Source organism: Leucopleurus acutus (assembly GCF_964270905.1).
Source record: "Leucopleurus acutus genome assembly, chromosome: 14".
In the NCBI taxonomy this organism is placed as follows: domain Eukaryota; kingdom Metazoa; phylum Chordata; class Mammalia; order Artiodactyla; family Delphinidae; genus Leucopleurus; species Leucopleurus acutus.
In genome coordinates this window covers 29268305-29290701 of record NC_139156.1, presented here as the reverse complement: position 1 = coordinate 29290701, position 22397 = coordinate 29268305, and the positions used below count along the sequence as shown (strand labels likewise).

The following is a 22397-nucleotide window of genomic DNA, read 5'->3' as shown; positions in this document are numbered from 1 at the left end:
TTACTCATTCATACCCAATAACACTAAACGTATATAAAGATACATCTCTGTTAAGGACATATATCAAAGACATAAGAAAAAAAAAAGGAAAACAAAAAGAAAAAAAAAGACATAAGGAAGGCATGTATAAAAGGGAGGTCAATGTAAGTGGGGATTAGAGATGAAGGTGAAAATTAAAACAAAAGGCAGGCTTTGCATGAACTGATGATAATAGTTTGCTGTAGTTGAGGAGGGTAATTAATTCTCTGCACCTCAGGTCTAAAAAAAAAAAAAAACCGTATGTATGTTGTAACATATATGCCAGAACTTTCCTTTTCCCAGACCCGTGGGCAGACATTAGCAAGCAATCATATTCCTCTTTTCATCTCTCCCTATGTATAGCTCCCTGCCCTCTGCTCTCTCCCCTGCATCTACTAGAGAATACGCATTATTTGAGACCTATTTTAAAATCAGGGTTGGGAAAGTACTTGACCCTTTCAGGGTTAAAGTTGTAAATATATTTTAAAAAGTTGAGATGTAAGTAAGGATTATGGTCAAGAATAGAAGAAAAAATTAATAGCGGAGGTCAAGCTGGAAACTGTTAAAGATTAAATAAGAATTTCCCCTTGCACCCAGAGTCATTGAGGACACCACAAGGTGGTCCTCTCCCCCTTCTTGACACTGCTCAGAGTGCCCAACCGAAGGGCAGCTGGAAATAGTATAAATAAGAAAGCGAGAAAAACACCTTAAATGATCAGAAGACAGAGTCATATGGTGAAATTAAAGGCCTACAGTGATGATTCCCCTTAAGACATCCATGCTTCTGATAAACTTTGTGCTTCCTTCATGACTAACTGGAACTATAGGAGCAGTTCCACATGTAGCTGTATTTCTGATGTATCTGTGGAGAGGAAGGTAATCTCCGCGTCTTACTCTTCCGCCATCTTCTCCCTTGATCATGGTGATGGTTTCATGAGTGTTTGCATATGTCCAAATTCATCAAATTGTATACAGGCAGACCTCAAAGATATTACTGGTTCGGTTCCAGGCCACTTTTTTTCTCTTCTTTTCTTTTGCACTTAGTCTAGTTTCACTGGCTCATAGGGTGCGGCGGGCAGAGGTCTCAAACCTAGCACTTTCAGACCAGAGTTTCTAGCGCAAAGCGGCTGCACAACTTCCCAACTCAAGATGGAGGCAGCAACGCAGGCCGTGTGCAGAGAGGCTGCGCCCGGACGGGATCTGGAGCTGTGACTAACTGGAACTGAGTAACATATCTGTGTTTTTATTTTTTGCCTTTGGCTTCCAGGATAGTCAAAGATTAATTTTTGCTCCAAGATATTGAAATGATTGAGGCAGTTAGAGAAAGGTGGTTTGGTTAAACAAAACAAAAAGGTAACTAGTATAAGATGATGAACCTTGAAATCATTGAGCTAAGTGAAAGAAGCCAGACACAAAAGGCCACATATTATATTCTTTCATTTATATGAAATGTCCAGAATAGTCAAATCCATAGAGACAGAAAGTAGATTAATGGTTTTCTAGGGTTGGAAAAAGTGAGGGAGAATGAGGGGGGAGGATGAGGAGTGACTACAAATAGGTATGGGGTTTCTCTGGAGGGTAATGAACATGTTCTAAAATTAAACAGTGGTGATGGTTTCACAATTCTGTGGATATACTAAAAACCACTGAATTTCACACTTTTAAAGGGTGAAGCTTATGGTATATGAATTATACCTCAATAAAGCCGTGTGTGTGTGTGTTTGTGTGTATGTATCATTAGCAAAAGGACAGGTAGACGCTAATAGGCAGATAACTGATGTGGAAAGAGGACTACGTCCTGGAAGTCTGGGGTTCTACCACACAGCAGCTGTGAGACTTCTGGCTCAGCATTATCTTGGAATTCAATTTCTTCACCAACATGTAAAGCCACAAATTTGAAGTGGATGAAATCTAAGTCCTTTCCAAATACAAAATGTTAAAATGTATTAGTATTTTGTAATGCTTATGCAAGTCCCCTTGGCTCCTATCCCTCAAAGGTCAAGAGTAAATTTGATTATGGAAATTAAAATTAGATAACAAATATGGGAGACAAAAAAAAAAAAAAAAAAAAAGCCAGAGCTGGTCAGAGCTGGTAATCTCAAAAACAAAGATCTGAAGATCTGGGCCAGAGGTAAGTATTGAGAGTGGTGTAAAAAGCCACAGGAGTAGGTGAAATTTCCTAAGGGGAATATTTTAAATTAGACTGAAAAAGGGCGAAGTATGTCCATCCAAAAACATTAAGGCATTATCGAATGCATTTATTCATTCACTCAACAAATACTGAGCATTTGCTCTATGCCAAGCAGAGTTCTAGGGGCAGACAGTGAATGAAACAGAAGTCTCTGCTCTCATTGGCTTATATTTTAGTCAAGGGGAGGAGACTGACAATAAACACACAAACATAAATTTAGAAATAATAAGTGCTAGAAGGAAAATGAAACAGAGTAATCTGACAGAAAGTGCCTTGGCAGGAGGGGAGGGTTGATATTTTAGACGGTAGTCAGGAAAGATCCCTCTAGCTCCTTATATAAGGACTTTAAAGTCTAGTTCCTTTAAATGAGGACTTGATTCCAGAAAATGGTTGGATTTATAAATTACTGTGTACACAGGACTCAGCAAGGACACAGACTCTGTGTAAATAAAGTTCATCTGAATTGTCTTCTGACTTGCAGGAAGATTTGGAAGGAAACAATCTAAAACTTCTTGTAATTGATGAGGCAGAATTGATTAGTGGTTAGGGGCATGGACTCTACACACATTGCCTGTGTTTGAATACTGGTTTTATCATTGACTCACTGTTGACCTCACTGTGCCTTAATTTCCTCAGCTGTAAAATTAGAAAAGGAGAGCATTTTCTAATATTTAAGTGACCTAATATTTGTAAAGCACTTGGAAAGTTGTCTGGCATATGGTAAGCTCTTTTTTTTTTGACATCTTTATTGGAGTATAATTGCTTTACAATGGTGTGTTAGTTTCTGCTTTATAACAAAGTGAATCAGCTATGCATATACATATATCTCCATATCTCCTCCCTCTTGCGCTTGAAGTAAAGCAAATGTTACCTAGACAACTCTCTTTGTCCAAAGCACATGAGATTGTGTCTGGATCAATCTAACATTACAGTTGGTTGCCTTTCTTTTGGATACGTTTGTGGTGGTAGGTAAGAGACCAGATGTATGCTAAGTAGCAGGGAAAGGCCTATTTCGGACATGGTGAGAGGCTTAATGAACTGTGTGTCTACTATGAGCAGAGAAGACCATCATAGCAACGTGTAGGGGAGGTGCTGAGGCTGGGTGCTGGTTGGGACTGTAGAGGAAATTAGCATGGACAGAAGAGAAAAAAATCAGGAAAAACAGATGGAACCAGCTGCAAAATTCCCTTAGAAAGCGAAACTCTAAGAAACTAAGGGCTATAGTTTAACACTGTGGTTTTCTGAGTAAATATGATCCCCCCTGTGCTGGAAGAGAGAAAACTGGAGGACTGGAAAGAACAAGGGTACAGTTCCTGGTGAGAAATGATGTGCCAATGAAGATTATTTTAAGGAACACATTGTCTGGGGAGGGAGAAGAAGTACAAATGCTGAGATTACTGAAGTGAAGGGAGAGGGGAGTTGAGTGGTTGTCTCCCTTTCAGCAGTTCTTTTGTCCCCATTAGACTTCAGGCCTTGGGCCCATGTGGACAAGGGAGCTTTGAGGCATCCACAGAACAGCTTAGCAAGTTGCCAGTGGCTGCTCAGAATCCTTGGGCCAGCTGGGGGCAGGGTGGTATGACGGGAAACCCTCAAACTCCCTTTCCTCTCATTTCAGGGGTTGAGGACATCAGGACTGCTTCGTGTGGCTATACTGAGAGAGGAGGGGTAAGAGAGAAAAACAGTATTGATTTTTTTCTTTTAAGTTTTATTTTCCCTACCACTTTGAATATTTTTTAAAAAAGAAAACAGTAAAAATAGGAAAATAACCTTTTTTGTGGCATATTTTCAAACCTGGGCTTCCTTTTCCTGTTTCTCTCAATCTGTGATCTGTTTGAAAAAGAATCCTGAGAGCCTGGTTTCAGTGTGCAAGCGATGGCAGACTTCTAACAGCAGACATGTCGCTTATGGTTATCCAAACCCAACACCTTCCTTAATGAGAAAGGAAGCAATAAAACAGGAATAGTGGACAGGCCAGTGGGGCTAATCAGCCCTGGCAAGAGGCCCACCCTCCAAAAGATGCTGGAATCCATTAATTCCAGCATCTCATATAGTTGGAAATCAACTTCCCCCAGGACTTCAGGAAGAGCAGTAGCTCTTTAAGCAGCCAGAACTGGTCCCCTATGTCACTGGTTAAAAGGAGCTGAATAGCTTTAGGGAGCTTCTTAAACCTTACCCATGCACATAGCTCTTCTTGGGGGTGCCCCTGCCTCTTTGTTCCTTATTATATTTATAAGAGGTCCAGGTGAGAGCTCTTGAGAGTAATGTTCCAATTTTTTTTCCATCCTTCTTGTGTGTTTTTGACTCTAAGCTACCTACTATATTAGAAGAGGACAGGATCATTCCATTCTGCCCTCTCCTTTCTCACTCACTGTCCCTTCCTGAGTTCCGGATCTTATTATTTCTCCCTTGGTCTTCCTGAAAGTGTATCCTTCTCAAGACTATCCTCTACCGTGCTGCTGTCTGTTAGCTTGACAAGTTCCTCCCTAGCTTCAGAACCTCTGTGGCTTTCCATCACCAGCAGCAGAACTCAATCATGTGCTCACAGAGTGTTCTGTGCGACTATCTGGCAGATGCGCTATGAGTGACTTGTTTCAGATAATATTGAAAGCAGTGATTTGGGAAATGATTTACTTAAAAATAAAAGAAAGTAGATTCAATGTTATCACAATAATATTGTTTTCATTCGTCAGAACTACGAAATGTTTCCTTAACATGGAAAAAAAAGCAAAGGAGCCAGTAAACTACACAGAGCCCCGTAGTCTATTTTATCCACTTGTCCATGGGAGCATGTTAAACATGGTGAAATCGTGGGGACAAACACTGATCCATGGGATATGATACCAACTCCTTTACTTGGTATCTAAGACCTTTCATAACTACCCCTTGGCTACCTTTTCTCCTCTCCGTCCCCACAAGATCTGAGGTTCACCACACAAAATGGACTCACCATTTTTCAACTACATGATTTTCTTTTAGGTTTTTGATGATCACTTTGTCCCTTACTCACTCCTCATCCATATTGTCTGATTTTTTTTTTCATGGCTTATTTTAAATGTTACCTCCTCTGTGAAACTTTTCTCAAAACTTCAGAAAATTAATTCTCTCCTCTGGCCTCCAAAGTTCTTGGAACCTATTGCTATCCTTGACCTTATTATACTGAGTTGTAACTTTCTGTTTGCCTCACCCTCCTACACCATAAGCAACTTGAGAAAGCCACGTTTTTTTCCATTTTGCATGCCCTATAAAATACTTGTCAGCCACTTCGCTTATTAAAAACTTGTTAAATAATGAGACAGTGAAGTAGTTTACTTGTTAATAAGTGAGAGAGGTAATATTTTACCAATGGAAATGCTGAGTAGATATCAGAGAAGATAACTAATAACCTCAAAACCATAAGAGCAAACATCAAATCCTCACAGTTCCATTTCGGGACTCTGTTCACTTTCTAATTGAATTTTCCTGTTTGAGGAGAACTAGAAGCTTCTGGTTCCCTAAACTGCCTCCATATTTAATATGTCCTTCTCAGGTTAGACAAGCCGAGCTATTCTGAGCTCAGCCAATTCCAATATCTCATCACATTCTTCCTGATTTATTTCTTCTGTCTAATGAACTTCCTGTCAGTTTCATTAATTTTTTCTGTATAATTTCTTTTTAACATCTTCCTGTTCCGGAGTGCCATATTTGCCCATTTTCTTTTGGTATCAGATCAATTTTTAATTTGTGGCTTCTGTTTCTGTGTCATTTTTAGGATTTAAAATTGTATTCTCTGCTCTTGTTATCTCAAACCGCAGAAAAGCAATCGAGTGTAATTGCAACTAAACATAAAATTAAAATAAGAAAATACACAAAAAAGAAAGTCACTGGGGAGGCAAGGAAATTATGATCATATGCAAGAAAATGAGGAAGAAAGTTTCACAGTCCCAAAGCAATGACTATGTTCAAGGATAAGTGCTGGTGGAGGGAAAGACTGGACAGCAGGTACCTGCACATAAAACACTCTTCTTCCCTTCTCCAGTCCTCTTCTATGACTAACCAATCCCTCAGGCTTACTGTCTAGCTACTGACGAGTCATAGGCTCCACCAGCCTCAGAGGTAATTTCCTCTCGTTCAAGACAAACCCTGTAATCTCCCCACTTCCATGTGGAAATGTTAGAAGGTCACCCCAAGCTGCCTTTTCCTCCTGAAGAAGATTTTTGCCCCAAGTAGCAGTTTGTTCTCAGGGCCCTTCCCTCAATATGTCCTTCATATGGTCATTGCCTTCCACACAGCAGGACCTCACTATACATGTGCACATGAAACATAAGAATGGTGTCCAGTGAATGAATGCAAATCACTCCCTGAAAATCCTTGTCTGCTTCCACTATCTAATATTGTGATAATATTAGATATCACCTAAGATTGTGGCCTCCAACTTTCATTCAGCTTTCACTTCTAGGACACCCACCCCAGATTATATCAACTGACCAAGAGGTCAATTTGATATTCTTTCACCAGGAACATTCAGTATTCTTCTATTTAAAAAGGTTTCCTCATCCTGGATGGTCAGGAATATATATATTCCATGGGCTACAAAATTAATGGTTAACTAGCATGGGAGATTCAGAACGGTGTATTGGATAGCGTGTGGGCCCTGGAGTTAGGAGTTCTAATTTTACTACTTAGTAAGTGTGGCCTTGAAAAAAATTACTGGTCTCTTCAATGGGTTAGTAATATATGATGCACTCAATAGATGGCATTTGTAGCCTAAAAGGTGATACAATTACTATACTTTTGTCAGTTGATGATGCATTTTCCACATTTTAATGGTTTTGAAATCAGAATGTTTTTCATCAAAAGAAATTTGCCAGCTGTTTACTCTCTCCCCTCAGCTGTTATTCAATTGATGTTACATTTTATAATTGTTTGTGTTTAAGAATCAAGGAAATGTGGTTCTTGGAAGGACATTGACCGAAACTTTGGAGCTCTTTTGTGGTAAACATACCTTTCCAGCTAGATTCCCCTATTTATCATTAGTGTCTTATATCTGAAAGAGAAGAGCCAAAGTTTCCCTTGGGACATATTCTCCCATTTTCAGATAGCCAAGTTGAGTCACAGAGGCTAATTTACTGGGAAGCTCGTCAACTTCCAGCTCCCCGTTTTCACAGGCCTCTACTAATGTCCTGGGAAGGGCCATGATAATGTGTTAATATGGTCAGATATATTTCTAAAACATGCAAATTTGTTTTGTTTTCTTTTTCTTAAAGAGGTCCCCATTGTATAAGCTTCCAGCCCCATGAAACTTAGACTCACACCTGGATGTCACCTAAGGTATTACTGTGGCACAGTTTGTGGTTAGGGTCCTCTGACTCTCTTAAGTATTTCTTTGCCCTGTGTTTCTCTTCCCCTCCATCAAAACCTGCTCTTGGAAAGGACAGATACCATATGATATCACTTATATGTGGAATCTAAAATATGACACAAATGAACCTATCTATGAAACAGAAGCAGAAACATGGACATAGAGAATAGACTGGTGGTTGTCAAGGGGGAGGCAGGTGGGAGAGGGTTGGGTTGGGAATTTGGGATTAGCAGATGCAAACTGGTATATATAGAATGGATAAACAACAAGGTCCTACTGTATAGCACAGGGAAGTATATTCAATATCCTGTGATAAACCATAATAGAAAGGAATATGAAAAAGAATGCACAAATATGTATAACTGAGTCACTTTGCTGTACAGCAGTAATTAACATAACATGGCAATTCAATTATACTTCAATTAAAAAAATTTTTTTAAATAAACTAAAATTATTGCAAAGAAAAAAACCCTGCTCTTGGGAAAGGATTATTTGATATTAACACCTTAGTGTGATTTTAAATCAGTGTAGTTTGCCTCTTCTCAAGTTATTTACATTCTGCTTCCTCCCCCTAATGTAAAATGAAAAATTATTTTTCTAACATGAAATATCTGGCATTAGCAAACTGACTGAAATGTTACTTTGAGCCACAAAGAGAACTTTCTTTCACCCTTAAGCATATACCCAGAAGATACTCTCCCACTGTGCCTACATATAGGCAGAGCCCATTTTTGGTTGCCTAAATCAATATCTATCTATTCAACACTATGTTACAAAGTTGGTAGCAGACTAGCTTCTTTTGCATGTGAACAGCTGAGATAGCAGATCCAAATGCGATTGAGACATACACATTACTTTGCTTCTTTTACATTTCTCCCACTATTTTACTCTGCTCATTCACCTTCTACTCCCTAACTGCCTCCCTCCAATATTGATTGAGCACCTGCCAAGTGACAGGCACTATGGCAGGCACTGGCACATTGAAATAAGCCGTCAACATTATTGAATGAATGAATGAATGAGTGAATGAATGAATCAACCAATGAAACAGTGACTTTTTTTCCAGTAGTGATACTACTGTTCTTACCCTACTAAGGTATTTTCATTTTCCACTTTTCTTCGTTAGAGAAGGTTAACATTGTCATTGTCCTCATTTTCCTTTAGTTGTGCATCCAGTTATTCTATGATCTTCAAGAATAACTGTTATTCTTTTACCCTCTTCCCCTTTGATATACTTTGATATAAGTAGGTAAACCAGCAGTTGGCTGAGAAAAAAGTTTCCTTTTTAATCTATTCGTTACTTCCAAAGGATTAAATATTCCTCTGCCTTACCTATTTCCATGATACTGCAACTAGGATATATTGGAAAAAGGGGTATAATGTTACTGCATTTATTGAGATTTCAAAAGAATTAATCTTTATTAAGTATTATGAGCAATCATAAGCAATGATGATATTAACAAAAGAATGATCATGGTCATATTATAAATCATGTAAACCATTCCCTCAACCATATACATCTACCACCAGGAGTCCTCTGATCACACCCTAAGAAGAACTGTATAAATTAGAAGGTGTCTATCCTTTCAGAATTAGCCTAAATGTCACTTCCTCTGGGAAGACTTGCCCAATTTCCCTTCCTTTACAAACTAAGGTAGATACATCTCACCATGGGCTCCTGTAGCACCCGAAACGTCCCCTGTTATGGGAATCATTGCATCTTACTATCATTGCTTGCTTCATTAACTATTTTCCCATTAGACCATAAGGTCTTTGAGGATAACCACCACACAGTCTTGTTCTCCATTTTATCCTCAGGAGTCTTGAAGATACAAGAATGTCATAAACAGTTGATAAATGAAGGAAGGAAGGGAAGAAAGAAGGAAGGGAGGAAGGAAGGACATTTTCAAATATTAGGGAAGCCAATTGTTCATTTTATTTAGTATTCAAAATGCAATCGTAAGGACAGTACTTTTGGAAATACTTCCCTTATGACTGGGATTTCACCAACTCCTTCCTGTGCCTATTGAATTGCTGAAAATAATATCAAAAAGTGTTATTTCCTCCTCTGATTCCTCTAGGAGATGACACAAATCATAGAGTCCAAGTGACTTAAGCCGAAGTGGTTCATCTTGGTTCTTATGTTATTGTTTTGGAGTCAGCCCAGCTATCCATGCCATACCATCTGCACTGTATCCTGAACATCTCTCACTTTCCCGTCTGACTCTTGCCTGCATTGAGAGATTCTCAACTCTTTCCCTTGACTCATCTCCCAAAGTACAGATGATTATCCTCATTCTAATGGAAGGGGGAGAGTGTGTGGATCATGCAAAGGAGTGGGTTGTCCAAACGTTGTCTCTGTTAGGCTTCCAAATGCATCACATAGATTTTCACATAACCAGAATTCACCCACTGCTCAGAAAACTGAAAATTCTTAAGTGGCAGTCCAAATTTGGAAACCACAACTGTTTTTAGCACTGCCTTTCAGGTGCCAAAAATATCACCTATCATATTCTCCAGGGTTCAAAGAAAGAGGAAAGAGGAAAAAAGCAAAGAACAAGTTGAGGATAAAGGTAACATGAAGCTTCTCCAGTTACGTAAATTATTATTAAAAATAACCACAATAGACAAAGCGAGAGAGAGGCATGGACATATATACACTACCAAACGTAAGGTAGATAGCTAGTGGGAAGCAGCCACATAGCACAGGGAGATCAGCTTGGTGCTTTGTGACCACCTGGAGGGGTGGGATAGGGAGGGTGGGAGGGAGGGAGACACAAGAGGGAAGAGATATGGGAACATATGTATATGTATAACTGATTCACTTTGTTATAAAGCAGAAACTAACACACCATTGTAAAGCAATTATACTCCAATAAAGATGTAAAAAAAATAACCACAATAACTGAAATAACAATAATAATAGCAATAAGAACTAGCATTCACTAGCAGTTAACAAAACAGGGCCTCATGTGACCTTCCTAATCTCTCTAAGAGGGAAGGAGGATAGTACAGTGGTCCCTATCTGTCGGGTACTCGTTCCAGGAACAATTGTGGATATCAAAATCTGCAGTTGCTCAAGTCCCGTATATAAAATGGTACAGTGTTTGTATTATAACCTATGCACATCCTTCCATGTACTTTAAATCATCTCTAGATTACTTACACTACCTAATACAATGTAAGTGCTATGTAAACAGTTGCTGGTACATGGCAAATTCAAGTTTTGCCTTTTGGAACCTTCTGAAAATTTTTTTCTTGAATATTTTCAGTCTGTGGTTGGTTGAATCCACAGATGCAGAACACATGGATACAGATACAGAGGGCTGACTGTATTCTTAGCATCCTCATTTTACAGATGAAGAAACAAAATCAAAGAAGTTACGTGAATGGCCCAAGGTCATACAACCCAAGCCACTAGACTTCAAATCCTGTATCCTATCTCTTCTTCAAACAGCCTCACCACTGGTTTATCTAACCAATATCACGTGAATCTGTTTTGGTGGGAAATTTGCCCTTTTTTCCATTACTATGGACCTAAGGAGAGGTCATTAGGACTTCCCTGAACTTCTCAAAATAGAGAAGAGACAAAGATTCCATTTCTAGCTTTTGGATGAGAGTTCTAGTTATATACATATTAAAATCTTACTTGGTCCATCTCCAAATTGGTTTTGGGGGCTCAAAAGAAGGAGTTTGATCACTCTGCCCCAGTTTGTACCCTGGAATCTAATTCCCCAAACCCCCACCCATCCACAGGGGACTTCAGGAACAGCCAAAGTAACTTTTCAACTGGAAAATCTTGGTGACCCTTCTCTGGTCTCCCAGCCCTCATCTCCCCAAGTCAGGCCAGTACCTGGCATATCCTGGGCTGTGGTAGAGACTCTCATCCTCAAGGCCCTAACAACTGGGTCCAGGCTGCTGTAGCCAATAGAAGGTCTATCCCATGGATCAAAGCTCAAGGAATCTGTGATCCAGCAACACCCCTAGCAGATACCCATTTAAGGCAATATCTGGCAAGAGCTTTGCAAAAGAGAATTGGAAAAAGAAAACCAGTCAGAGAAATAACTGAATGAGCTACTAAATGAAACAAGGAGCATGGAACTTTGGCAGACATTATTTTCCAAAAATGACTGAAAAAATATTTCTGGTCTTATATGCCCTTCCAGAACCTTTCCACTCCCCCATCCAGAGAAGTTTATTTCCTCTTGTGTTAAATCCCTATGGGTCTTGGTGACTGTCTCAATGTATAGACTGTGGTTGAAGTGATGCCCTATGACTTCTGAGGGTAGATAGAAAAGGTGACAGAGTTTCCACCTGGCTCTCTCTCTTGGGCATCTGACTTTAAAACCTTGGGTGGGAGGAAGCCCAGGCTACACAAAGAGGCATTCCCGTTATCAGCCCCACAAAGGTACTAGCTGACAACTGACATCAACCAACTGCCAGACACATGAGTGAACGAGCCTTCTGATAATTCCAGTCGCCAGCCTTTGAATTACCCCAGTCTTTGAGTTTTCCAGCTGAAGCTAGTGGAGCAAAGACAAGTTATCCTTATGGGAATTCCTGACCCACAGAATTCATAGTCATAATAGATGACTGTTTTAAGGCGCTAAGTTTTGGGGTAATTTGTTGCACAGCAAGACATAACCGGAACAGGAACATAAGCCTGAGGGGACCTCTGAGCATGTTGTATATGCAACAGCCAAAAGGTGACTCCAGGTCCTACTGCTAATTCTAGCCATCCCCTGCCAGGTGCCTTCTGTATATAGGTTATTTCTCTTGGAGACTCCACTGCTCCCCCCTGCAACCGCACTTAGCTCTCCCCTTCCAAGTCCATCAAACATGTTTTTAAAGGTCTGAATTTCAATTGAGCACAGGGTTTGAGCCCTTTACTCTAAGTTTCTTTGGCCTTGCCTGGCCAATTCAGGAGGTGAGTTTAGCCACTTATTTCAGTCTCTGAACATTCTGTGATGGTGAAGGTGTATGCCGTGGTGGAGAGTACTGGGTAGTGGGGAGAAAGGGAAGAACCTAACTCCTAATCCATTTGTCTTGGCTTTGACCTAGAGCTACCTATTCTACTTAAAGAATTACATGAACCTTCACTCACAGTGCCATGATACCACTGAATCATTTTACTTCCAATGACAATCCTTTGATCAGATCATTAGGCTCAAAACTGGAAAAGCCAAAAATATAAAGACTTGTTGTCTTGTACACTGTTGTAATATAGAAACTTAGTATAGTGCCTGGAACACAGTAAACACTCAATAAATATCTACTGAATGAAAGAATGAATGAATGAAAGAAATCTCCTCCTCTCTTTTTAGAGGCCAATAACTAATATTGGATTAGCATAATGTGCTAGCAAACTGTAGTGTTCAACAGGCTGACATTCTACTCCATTAGGTAATATGTTTTTCAACCTGCTCAAAGTAAGTATTAAACCTCAAAACTGTGAGTTCCTTGAGGGCAGAGACCATGTCTTATTACATTTTGTATCCTCAGCACCTGGCACTTTGCCTGGTACTTGCTAAAAGCTCAGTAAATATTAAATATTTAAATATTAAAAACTAAGTGAATGTCAAAGAGATTGACAGAGATATTTCAAATCATTTAGTTCTCCTAGGCTTTGCCTAGTAGGAGACAGTGACAGATAAGGGTGCTGGTCAGTGCACCTGATCCCCAGAGGGATCAGACTGGGATGTAGAAATTCAGAAGTCCTGAGGCCTCCCAGCCACTAAAGACTCCAAAAGCTATTCTGTAATCTGAGTATGGCATTGGTACGAATACAGAAAAGCGTACAGACCTCCCCTTTAGCAATCAAGAGTGCTTTTCTATGATTGCTCCAAATAGTATTTTTTTCACAACTAATTTTATAATGAGCCATTCATTTATTTGCCCATTCATTTATTCATTCATCCCATATATATTTTGTGTTTTCGGCCGCACCTCACGGCTTGCAGGATCTTAGTTCCCGGCCCGGGGATTGAACCCATGCCCTTGGCAGTGAAAGCATGCAGTCCTAACCACTGGACAACTGGGGAACTCCCCTCATTCATCCCATATTAATGGGGGCCTACCTGTTGCTATTTTTCTGCAAAGATGTGTTTAATTTGCTCAAAATAAAGTTGAATGTTCAAAAGGTCCTCATTCCCTGGAAAAGGACCTGACTAGGAAACTAAAGGTGAGATATCACCATTTTGTAGAGGCAGATGGAAATTGTAGGCATAAGATCCTCACAGTTCAGAATTAACTAATCTAGTGTATTTCAAAACGTGATCTGCATTGGGTGGAATCACTTGACAGATGACTATTAAAAATAGAGATGTCTGGGATCCACTCCAGACATACTAAATCAGAACATCAGAAGTGAGATTGGAAACTACAAGCAATCTCTGGTGATTTTGATTGTATTCAATTTTGAGAACTACTAACCACAGGTGTCGTGCCAGTAGGACTTACATACAATTGCTTAATTTAACCTTGTCTTCTCCAACATCTCTACAAAAGTAAGATGTTACTTGGCTGATTCTAAGACACCTAGGAATAGTGTAAATGTGGCTCAGAATTGCCAATATCCCAGACCACAACTCCACTGAATGAATGTAATCATTCTCTCCTAAACTAACCCAAAATAAACTCCTGCAAAAAGAAAGTAAACGTATTCTTCCCTTAAGAAACTCACAATTTAGAAGCCAACTGTTACAAAATGTTTGTTATTAAAATAGAGAAGCTTTGGGCTTCCCTGGTGGCGCAGTGGTTGAGGGTCCGCCTGCCAATGCAGGGGACACGGGTTTGTGCCCCGGCCCGGGAAGATCCCACATGCTGCGGAGTGGCTGGGCCCCGTGAACCATGGCCGCTGAGCCTGCGCGTCCGGAGCCTGTGCTCCGCAACGGGAGAGGCCACAACACTGAGAGGCCCGTGTACCGCAAAAAAAAAAAAAAAAAAAAAAAAAAAAAATAGAGAAGCTTTTAAACTTGGATATGGTACATTCAAACCCTTCTTAATCTGAAAAGCAATAAACAGCAATCATCAGCTGTGAGAGGCACCTCGTGGCCATGCAAATCCAGACTGCACTATTTTTCTACCCACAGTGCTAACACCCAGCTGGAACCCTGTGACATTTTCCTCACCTTACCCCCAAACTCACTCCTCTTCTTCCCCAGAGATTTTTACTCACTTTCTGAATTTTCCTAATCTGGTCAGAGAGTGTGTCTAATAGGCGAGTTTTCAGGAAGTCCATCACCTTGACCACCCGGCCATCAATGTAGCAACTGGAATAAAAATAAAATGAGAATCAGAGAAAATCTCGAGCAGGAGACTACAAATATATTTCTCTAGCCAGAGGTCTCTGTTGCCTGAGGAAAGAGCCCAGGGTTCACTTGGGCTCTTACATTCTAAAGAAGTTTTGATCCTGGGTACTTTTCAAACAAATAATATACTTTTTAACCTCTTCATTTTCACCTCCATTTGTGGGCTAATATTGTGATTTTTTTCAGCCTTTGTCCATTGAAACTGCATTTATTGCTCTATAGGAACTGACAGGACTCTGTAACACAATTGGGTAATGGGAAAAAGCTTAGTTGTTTTCCCCATAGGGAAAGTAATTTAACACCCCCCCTACCATCCCTACCCCCACCTTAAAGTAATAAAGGTATGTGAGAGGTTTGAAAGACTACTCAAACATTTTGAAAGGTTTCCACACCTTTAAATAAGAAAACACCAACCACAAAAATCTGATTTAGTGCAGTGAGCAGGTCTCAAAGAGTTAATCTCCAGTTCACTTCCCTGGGCAAAATACCTTGTAGTCAACCTCCTTCCACCTCCAGGATAAATGAACGGATAAATGAATAAACAAATAAGTCAGACAGATTAAAGTTCAGGTGCCCTCTCCTAAAATAGCAACAAGCTTGGCACACATCAGTGTGGTGGTGTCTCCAGTTTTTTTAGGTAGCTTAAGTGAAACATCAAGTTGTGCTGATACTACATTGTTAACATTTAACCAAAACAGGTCCATCTGGCTTTGTGGGGACTCTCTGTGTGAATCTTTACTCTGAAGGCTAAGCCCAGGATTAGGTGACCTTCATTATCTCAAACCTCCCAGCACTCATCTTTGCAAAATTCCAAATTAAATCGATTTAATTAAAATCAATGCTTATGACTCCTGGGTGCTTTTTCCAATCCACTTAGGTCTCCTTGGCTGATGGATAATGATAGATTATGCCATTTTTAGTAAGACACCAACCTCTCAGTACGTATTATAGAACTATAATTCTAGTACTAAAAAATTCCTTTTAATGTTAAATTCCCATAGTAATATGTGATGTAGTGGAATGGTTAAAATTCTTTTGTAATTGCACTTTCAACCAGGTGCTCTGGTTGAAGTGAGGGTGGGAGATGAGCTCCTCCCACTCAGCCTTCCCCTTGGCCTCCCTCACCACCTCACACATTTCCACAGAATCCAATGTTTAAATCATTTGTATATTGAAAAGCGTATGGGTTTTGGAGCCAGAGATATCTGAGATCAAATTCCAAGGCAGGTATTTACTACCTATGTGATCTTGGGCAAGATGCTTGGCCTTTATGGGCCTCAGTTTTCTTATTCTTAAGAGAGAGGTAACATATCTACTACTCAGGATTGTTTGAAGATCAAGCAGATAAACCTAAAGTGTCTGGCATATAGTAGGCACTCAACAACTGTTAGTTCTTTTCTGATTTCTCTAATTTTCAGCTCACAAAGATGGGGTCATAAACAATAGGGGCCTGACTGTGTGTACCGAATTCTAAAAGTGAGATGATTGTGTCAAAGGGTACATGCTTTTGAAAATCTGGGTGGTTACTTATATTAGGGAATAAAACAAACCAATGACATGACCTTTCACCTCATTCCTGGTACAGATGCTAGACTTAGATCCAATAAATATTTATTATGTGCAACACACAGAGCTGGTAATGTCCATGTCCATTACCTCACAAACCTCTTTCTATTAGTACTCCACTGTCAGCACCTCCAATTTTTTAAAAGTTGTGATTAGATAGTATACTACCTGAAAGCTAGGCATATTAAAACACTGTAGTGTTGAAATTAAAAATAATTCATGAAATGTTAATGTAACACACATTGAAGGACATGAACATTTGTATATTACATGATTACGCATATGATAAAAATGGGGTTCTTTTATGTTCTAGTCAAATATATTATATATATAGTCATATATATATAGTCATATATATATAGTCAAATATATATAGTCATATATATATAGTCAAATATATTATAGTTTCCTCTTTTTTCTTTGTTAGCTCCCAATAACTATTTTAAACAGCAGAGTTTATAAGTTTTGCTGGCAACACATATAGTTTAATGCTCATTGAGATAAAAGTGCCAGATGTACTTTTTCAATATGTAGGATTCCCTGTGAACATGCTTCCTATCCCACAAAATCCACGGCCCACGGTTGAGGGACCTCCACTCTTCCCCTACTTCCTTTGGTCTCTTTTCTCAAGTACACGAAACTTGGAGTTAGAAAACCTTGGTTCAGTCCCAGCTTTGCCACATACTACCTATATGATACTGGGTTTCCCCTTCTTTAAAATCAGTTAAAAAAGAACCCCAACCCTACAGTATTTTCACAGGGTTACTGTACCGATAAAAATGAGAAGAAATTCTGGGCACAGAACCTGGCACATAAAAGGTATTCAGTAACCAAAACTACCCTCCAGGTTACTTAAGTACCCAAGGTGGCAGCAACCTAGACTGAAAAGCCATGGGATGGGGTGAGCAGGGGAACATCTGTCTGCAGAAAGACAGTATGTTTATCCACCATAGGATTTGGAATTAGGGAATTATGGAGGAGCAAAAATGGACTCTGGATTTCCAGTAGGTGGGAGGCAGAGAGAAAGAGAGAGGTGGAGAGGGCTGTGATTATGTTGCAAAAATCTGGAGTTTGAAAAGACCTTAGTGGTCATGTGGTCTGAAGTAGGTAAGCCTGTGACAACATCCCTGAGAAGTGATTATCTAGGACAGGGAACTCACTCTCATACACTACTAGTACTGTTCCACTGTACCACAGCTCGGATCCAGGGAAGGCTCTTCTACCATGGGTCTAAAATTGGCTCCCTCTTACTGTTCACTCAATGGCTGTTTTCTTGGACCCGGGAATAGTCCAATTCCTCCTTCATGTGACATGTGGGGGAGGAATTCCAGTAAAAACTTTGGTTTAAGCTTTTTAGAGCCTATTTTTGTCCCCAATTTTAACCTAACAAGCTGGATTCAATCATTCTCAGTTGGTCTCAGGCTATTCCTGTGGGCTATGAATTAGACTGGAGCAGGGAAAGCTCCAGGCAGGAAACCAGTGTGACAAGGTTATCTTATCTCAACAGTGCAGGCAAGAAGAAATCTGGGTCTAAGTAAGGCAGATCACGGAAAAAGTAAAAGTGAGAGCCTGTGAAAAAAGAACTAATAAAATAAAGCTTCTGTAGAGCGTAAGAGAGACAGGAAGGGAGTCAATGATGACCACGAGCTAATGAGACAGAATGTCTTTGAGAACACTGGTGCCAAGGAGACGTAGGCTAGTCAGACTGGGTTTTAGGTTTGTCAAAGGAGATAAATTATTCTGTCTGAGATATCAAAGACCCAGAGAATATCAAAGAGAAAATATGCAACAGGTACTTGGAGATGTGAGAAGTCAGCACAGAGAAAAATTGAGACAGAAAATGTTGACCCGGTTGTTTTCTTCAGTTTGTAAGTAATGAATGGAGCCACGGCCGTAGATAAGCTCTCTAGGAGAATCAGAGAAGTTAACAGATATGGCAGAGACCCTCTAAAATTCTCAAATACGGCCCTGGACATTGCCTCTATCTTTGGCCCAAATAAGAGTCCCTTCCTTCCCCAGCCCTTCCCCAGTCCCTTCCTTCCCCCCATCACAGTGTCTTTTTAATAATTTCGGTCTGAGTCAGATTCACACTTGGATGCCAAAGGAATTCCCATATTATACTGTGAAGTTTCAGCAACTTTATTTGCAAACATAAACCCACATTTATATTGCACTATGGAAATAAGAACTTTGGTCCTCCAGAATTTAGTAATCCTTTTTAAGAGAGGGGATAATTTAACCATAGGTATGAGTTGATAAATACCTGAGCCTTTTTCATGGGTAACCCTGGACAATTAGCTTGCTGCACTTACCCTTCATAAATGTGAAGCTTCTAAGAAAACATTCAATGTCAACAATCTGTGGTTATCTGAAAAACTCCTGCCTGTTACAGAGCTTTGATTCTCTGATAGTGGCTGCCTGTAGTAAAGGGCTCAATACATCATTTAGATTTGGACATGATAGCCTGTGATGACACTTGGTAAGAATAAATTGTTAAAAATGGTAAAGATGGTGATTTCTAACCAAGACTGGGTAAGTGGAAGTAGGACTGGATTCCACCAGACTGTCCAGTGACCTGGGGGCAAGTCTCTCTGCTTTCCTCTGTCTTCTTCACTGTGAAGATAAAGATGATTCTGAGCTACCAACTGGTCTCTCCTGAAGAGTTAACTAGTTTAGTAATGGATACAAAGGCACCAGAAGACCAAACAAATGAGACAGGAAAGGAAGGACTGAGGGAAGGAAAGAGAGAGGAAGGAAATTTGCCAATTAGAGGTGCTTTGGCATCTTCCACGTAAACCCTGATAATTTTAGGTAAATCATAGTCCTCCTCTAAGCTCCCTTGAAATTTCAGCATCTCCTAGGATCACACCACAAATGGCTGAGCTGTTCAACTAAAAGCTGAAGCCAGGAGAGGCTGTGCAGAAATAACCTTTCTGTGAACTATTACTACAAATGCAATGAGCTTGAAACCTTTGTGTGTGGACAAACAGCCTGTGCTCAGTCCTGGCAACCATCATTCCTTCCTCGGCTGGCCTCTAGATTAGCAGGTCATATCAAGCACATACCTGGGGAGGTGGCAAAGATGGCAGAGTATACAAGGTAAATAGAACTACATACCAATTCATTCACCAACTCTCTTGCTCTTCTTAGTTTTAAATTTTATTTCTAGTTTAATACCTTTCATCTTACAGTAAGTCCCCTACATATGAACCTTCAAGTTGCGAACTTTCAAAGATGTGACTGTGCATTCGCATGTCCAATCACGTAAGTTAGTTCACGTGAAATTGCAGCTTGCCCTCCATCTTCTATTGCTGACAATCCTTCAGCTCTACCATCTCCCACCTCCTCTCCCTCCTCCAGTCAGTAACTCTTCTTGCCTGTTCACTCGATGCCAGCCCCTGTATGCCAGCTGTTGTACTGTACTACTGTACTTTTCAAGGTATTGTACATAAGATTAAAAATGTTTTATTTTTTGTATTTGTTTATTTTTTATGTATTATTTGTGTGAAAAGTATTATAAACCTATTACAGTACAGTGCTCTATACTCGATTGTGTTAGTTGGGTACCTCGTCTAACTTTGTTGGGCTTACGAACAAATTGGACTTATGAACATGCTCTTGGAACGGAACTCTTTTGTATGGTGGGGACTTACTGTATTTAAAATTTTGCCCTTTATCTGTTGATTATAAAAGAAACAAGTGCTCATTATAGACAAATTAGAAAATGCACATAAACAAGATTAAAATATGAAAATGAAAAATCATTAATGAACCCAACACCTAGAGAAACTTTGTTAACATTTTGCCTTGTACCCTTTCAGACTTTCCATAGTAAATACACATAAAATTTCCCATAATTAGTTATTTTAAAAACTTACTCCAGATCCTATTCCACTAGCGTATAAATTTAAAACTGTCCCAGCTGAGATTCCCAAGCCCATATCGTAGAGATACTGCCAGAAATATTAGAGACTCCAGGTGAAATCATCTCACTCGTATTTTAATTCCATTCTGGCCAGTTAGGGATCTTCTGCCAGGGGCAGGTCTCATCTCCTTTCTTCTCTGCCAGCCAGGTTTTAACCCTGATTCCCCTCCCCCCTTTCTCTAGGCCCCTAGATTTAGTCTTCAGGATTGTACTCCAAATTAGCCACTTATGCCCATTAGCCTCTTAAAACATTTAATGAGGAGAGTTTGTTGTCCAGGGGCAGCTGGTTTTGTTTACCGGGCTCTTTACTTTAAAAGGAAAAACCTTTGCCCCTTATTATCTGACCTCTTCTTTTATTTCAGGTAATTGCATTAGTGCTGGCTTCCCAATGCTCAGGAATTTCCGGACCTATTTTGCTGCCTGCTGCTTTCAGGGAGGAGGGGCAGTCTGCTCAGAATTCTTACACCCAACCTCCTGCCTGGGTAGGTAATTCCATAAAACTGGGGCCTTCCCCACTGGATGAGGAGAAGCTTGGATAATCATTAGAACAACTGTTGACCTATAAAAGCTATCTGACACCTTGAAATCAGTCAGACTAGAGGCTGACTCTAGTCTTTCCAAAGCTTTATAAGTTGTATCTGCCCCTCCTCCAAAGGCCTCACTCTGGGTTCCTACTGAGCACATTCTTCTCACAGATGCCTTTAGGTTTTCTTTCTGAGGCTACACTACTCTTCATCTTCTTTGCTATGGGTCAGTCTTCCCATCTTGTGTTCAGAACTACTTTGAGCAGGTGGAGCTTGAATGAAATGAATACTGTTAGAAAAATAAATCCTACAAAATATAGGCTTTCTTTGGCTTTCTTCAACCGGTTCGTATATAATCCATACAGGAGCCACCCAGCTGACTAAAGGGTTGCGGTTCAGGAATTTCAAAGAGTTTGTACCCTGGAAAAATGTTATCATTGAAAAATTATACAAGTAAAGGTCAGGGTGGTGGGCAATCCCTCAGGCACATAATGGGTACTCAAAAAATATATTTAATGAAAGCATGAGTATCTGTATAATCTAACCCACAATGAGCCAAAAGGGTGGCCCTAAGGCTCAAGTACTGTCCCAAGGGCCCCATTTTCTTGAACTTTTCTCTCTCCTAATTCCTTGCACACTTTGGGTCCTGAGCTTCAGGCCCTAATCATTCTCCCCAGTGAACACAGTGCATGTGGAGAGACGCTTTGTCTTGGCAGGGGCTGGAGCAGTTGGCCCTTGATCCTAGCAGTGATGAGAAGAGCTCTAGGGGAGAAGGGAAGGAGAGGGATAGGAAAGCCATCTGCAGCTCCAGCTATCAGAGTGGGCTCTGAGCAGGGCACCTCTGGGAATTTTCAGGGTAGCAGCACGTGATGGCACCAAAAGTGTGAGCAGGAGTGGATCCGTGTGTTTCAAGTCTGAAATGTAAACAATTTGTGAGACCCTCTTTAAGAAAAGGAAATCAAAAGTACAAAACACAAATTAGGTACAAAAATAAATATTTATTTAGAATGACAAAATAAATCACAACAAATTCCCAGAAAAATTTTTTCAAGTCCCTTTTTTCTCAGAGCTCTTTAGGCAATTTACCAGAAATGTTTACACAGCAAGGCTTCCCCCTCACCACCTAACATTCTGCAATTCTCATCAACTCCCAGCACTCCTAGGAACCAATGCAAGTGAAGGGCTTGAAGCTTAAGTCATTAGCTTCATGGTCAATCTAATTGTGGGTCATCAATAATAGGAATGGCAGGGTCTAAGTCACTGGAATCTAACCATCTATGTGCAGTATTTATTTTAATTCAAGGTTTGTAAATTGGGAGCTTATACAGTTACCACATCCTTTCCCTGACCTCTTTTCATATAATTGTCATTGTAGCTGAATAGCACAACTAACTTAACTATAATTAGGTTAGTGCATTACTAACTAGGAGAACACAGAAAGGAGAATGAGGAAGGGAGGAGCCGTATATGTATTAAATTCCTTCTTATTTGCTAGCTGTTTCACACATAGTGTCTCGTGAACACT

At 40.0% G+C, this 22397-nt stretch overlaps 1 protein-coding gene across 4 annotated transcripts in view; it reads right to left on the bottom strand.

Annotated features, from left to right (window-relative positions):
- Positions 1-22397, bottom strand: part of HPSE2 (heparanase 2 (inactive)) — a gene marked incomplete at its 3' end in the record, with an annotated part of 568642 nt that overhangs the window by 149119 nt on the left and 397126 nt on the right. For all 4 annotated transcript variants that reach the window (XM_082854941.1, XM_082854943.1, XM_082854944.1 and 1 more), the window contains one exon: positions 14725-14818. In XM_082854941.1, the coding sequence (XP_082711067.1) occupies positions 14725-14818 (94 nt within the window). The remainder of the gene's footprint in view (positions 1-14724; positions 14819-22397) is intronic.